At 41.9% G+C, this 3959-nt stretch overlaps 1 protein-coding gene across 1 annotated transcript; it reads left to right on the top strand.

Annotated features, from left to right (window-relative positions):
• Positions 1–904: 904 nt before the first annotated feature.
• Positions 905–3416, top strand: RTL4 (retrotransposon Gag like 4). Its single transcript, XM_037989063.2, has one exon. It carries the CDS (start codon positions 1054–1056, stop codon positions 1984–1986), a length of 933 nt encoding a protein of 310 aa, XP_037844991.1. The 5' UTR covers positions 905–1053; the 3' UTR covers positions 1987–3416.
• The last annotated feature ends 543 nt before the right edge of the window (positions 3417–3959 follow it).

Genomic DNA, 3959 nt, shown 5'->3' with positions numbered 1-3959 from the left:
CAATTCAAACTAAGTGCTCTTTACAGCAGCATTTCTCAAACTTTAACACACATTCTAGTCACCTTGGGAATCTTATTAAAGTGTGAAAAAATGATTTAGTAGTTCTGGGGTGAGACCCAAGATTCTGCATTTCTCACAACCTTTCTGGTAGTGCCAATGCCACTTGTTCCCAGATCACATTTTGAGGAGCCAGGTGCATGAACCATCAGGTCCAAGCAGTATATGCAAATAAGCACATTTATGGTCTTGGGGGAAGTGCCATTTGGACAATAGCTCTGATGAGCATGCCAGCTGTGATATTAACTAGCTGAGTGACCTTGGGAAAACATCTTTACCTCTCTGCGTCTCTGTTTTCTTATTTGAAAAATTATGAATTTGGCCTGGATAATCTCCTGAGATCACTTTGGGTTGTCAAATTCTTTAACTCTCTGATGGAAAAAAGATACTTTATCAGGGGTGTCCAATCTTGGCTTCTATGGGCCACATTGGAAGAAGAAGAATTATCTTGGGCAACATATAAAATACACTAACACTAATGATAGCTGATAAGCTTTTAAAAAATCACAAAAAAATCTCATAATGTTTTAAGAAAATTTACAAATTTGTGTTGGGCTGCATTCAAAACCATCCTGGGCTGCAAGTGGCCCACCAGCCACAGGTTGACCAAGCTTGCTTTAGAGAAAAGGTTAAGTCAGAGGGCAAATTGCCCTTATATTACAAGGAAAACGAAGGAGAAGAGAAAGGTACTGTGATGGTTGTACATATCTTCTTAATCCCAAGTCCTTTATGTGTTCTAAGGTAATTTATTTCTTCCAAATGTGCAGAACATTGGCCTTTTCCTTGAAGAAGAGACAATACTGAGTGGCGGACAACACTCTTTGGCATCTCTCCAATTCAGCTGTTAGCATCTCCTAGTGTCTTCTTCACAGCTAACAACTTTGGCTACTTGCTCATGGCACTCCCTCTCTGATCACAGAGCAAATCCACTGTCTCCACTGGTTTCCAGTACTAGTACTCAATTCTACTCAATCCCACCTGATTCCAAGAGATATAATGGAGAAGTGCACAAAATCACCACCTACCTTACAGGTAGAGCCTTCCTTTCTTCAGGCAGAGAATCTGATTCTGCGGCCTCAAATGCAGCATCCAACCATGGAGAACACTGCTAAAAGGGGCCAAGTCATGCCTGCCCTGGCCACCACAGTGATGCCTGTACCGAACTCACTCGAGCATCTCACCCAGTTTCATGGTGATCCTGCCAATCGCTCAGAGTTCCTCACTCAGGTGACTACCTACTTGACAGCTCTCCAGATTTCTAATCCTGCAAATGATGCCCAGATCAAACTCTTTTTTGATTACCTATCTCAGCAGTTAGAAAATTGTGGAATCATATCTGGGTCTGACAAGAGTACCTTACTGAAGCAATATGAGAATTGTATTCTTGAGTTCCAGCAGTCATTTGGTAAACCCACAAAACAGGAAATGAACCCTCTGATGAATGCTAAGTTTGAAAAAGGGGACAACTCCTCTCAACTGGACCCTACTACTTTCCAGCTCCTTGCTCAAAATCTGATCTGTAATGAAACCAATCAGAATGGTCAGTTCAAAAAGACAGTAGATGATCTCAACCAGGATGAAGAGAGTGTCACTGATACGATGGACAATCTACCAGACCTGATCACTCAGTGCATTCAGTTGGACAAGAAACAGAGTGACAGGCCAGAGCTCCTACAGTCAGAGACACAGCTCCCATTGTTGGCTTCCTTGATCCAGCACCAAGCCCTCTTTAGCCCCACAGATCCACCACCCAAGAAAGGGCCTATACAACTGCGAGAAGGCCAGCTGCCTCTCACCCCAGGCAAACGAGCCCGCCAGCAAGAAACTCAGTTGTGCCTCTACTGCAGCCAATCTGGTCACTTCACAAGAGATTGCCTTGCCAAACGTTCTCGAACTCCAGCAATGACAAATAACACAGCTCACCAGTAAGAGGAGACCAGGAAAGTCACTTTTTAAACTTATATCCCTCTCACTCCCAGCCTTACCGATTTATATCCTGCATTAACTTTTAAAATATGGATGGGGAACTATGACACCACTTTATAGACAGTTATGAACTGACACGCTTTGAGGAACTTAAACAATCATATCTTGTTCATTGGCAAATTACCCCTCACCAAACCTAACCCAAGAATGATGAAAACAGTTCACAGGCACTTTCTGCAGTTGGGATTAATTCTCCAAGAGTACCAAAAACCTGCAGGCAAAACTTTGCCCAGTCTAAGCCAATGAAAATAACTCTGGAAGCACATTGGGAACCTCATCCTGACCAATGGGTGACATCTGGGTTGAGTTTGTGGCCAAAATCCTGAATCTCGTGTGCCTAGAAATGAGCCCAAGACTTTTACCTTCACCTTTATTGGTCTGTATCTTAGTTTTGTGTTGGCTTAGGACCTTTGACTGAAGTTCAAATGACATTCCATTATTCTGCTAATATTCTCTTCCTAGAGCTTGGACCATGTTTCACCTATGGACTAGAATCTACCGTCAGCATAAATCAACCTTCCTGGAACCTCAGCTTTGCCACCCTTCCATAAAGCTATGCATTTTGTTTCCATCTAAAGACTCATGCTTTCCCAACAAACAGAATCTCCTGGCTATTTACAAACCAGATTGAATGGGCATTTCAATACTGCTTGGAATTGTTGGTCCCTTTCTTTGCAAGCTAGCCCATCAGGCAGGTATATTCTTTTAGCTAAGCCCACCAATTCCAGCTTACTCTTCTCTTCTCCAACAACTTGAGGTTCCAGCATGTCTTATAGCCAAGTCAATATGCTCTAGGATAAGGATTTCTGTAAGGTATTTAGTGAGAGTTGGGAATGATGTCTCATAATTACTGTGTCTGTAGCATGTCCTTGCTGCCTTGGACAAAGGACCCGGCCAAATAAATCTCCACTGAAGACTGACAGCCAGACCCTGCAGTAGTTTCTGACTCTAGAAGCCTCAATATAGTCACCATCTAGGGTTACTACTCATTGCTATTGAGCTCTACCTTTATGGACCACCTCTGAGGTCCTTCATCTAATTGAGGATCTTAAAAAACAATGAATGGCAAACAACTTCCTACACTATCTCATCTGAAAAATCCTGAGGCACATACATTAAAACCATCTGTGCATGAAACTCAGGAAATCAGGGTTTTATTGCTTATGTTTCATTCTTGGTACACACCAGCTTTGTGTATAGATTCTTGATGCTTCTGAACAAAAGTAGTGTTATGCTAGAAAGGCACAACTCCCTAAAATGTTAAAACTATTCAGCAATGATCACTGTTTGCTGGTAATTAACAGCCCTCTGTTCCCTGCTTCTTGTTGCTGATGTATGTCCCCAAAATGTATATCCTGGAGAAATATCAGTAATCACATATTCCCTAGCAACCATGAAGGCCTCTCAGAAAATGAAATGCCATTGTACTTTGGCTTTGTTTCTGGAGAATTATGCTGACTTTGACAATACTTAAACCCAGCTAGGACCTTACTACTCTGATTCCGTAGTACTAACAAACAGATATTTTCACGTTGTGCCTTGCTAGCCACTATACCAATTCTTATTTGCATTCACGAAGCGTTTCCTTTAACAATGGCTCGCTGTACAACCACATTGTACATCCCACAACAGAGACCTGAGTGAACATATTCCAGTTATGCTAAGAAATTCCGACTATAGTACTGGGATTGTATGAGATCCTCTAACAAGTAGAGTTATTGAACTTAGAGTGACTCTGAAATTACCTGAAAGTATCTTGTTCTACCTCCATCAATTCTATAATAAAAGACCAACCTCATGGCCTCTAGTCACTTTCCTTACCAAACCCAGTATGGTCTTGGAATGCTGATAGGGGCATTCAGTTGGCTTAATCAACAACCTTTCCTTATTTTAGGGCCAGGATTCATCATTTTGGG

The sequence above is a fragment of the Chlorocebus sabaeus genome, chromosome X (genome assembly GCF_047675955.1).
Source record: "Chlorocebus sabaeus isolate Y175 chromosome X, mChlSab1.0.hap1, whole genome shotgun sequence".
Taxonomy (NCBI): domain Eukaryota; kingdom Metazoa; phylum Chordata; class Mammalia; order Primates; family Cercopithecidae; genus Chlorocebus; species Chlorocebus sabaeus.
Note: the sequence above shows the minus strand (reverse complement) of the source record. Positions and strands in the feature narration are given on the sequence as shown.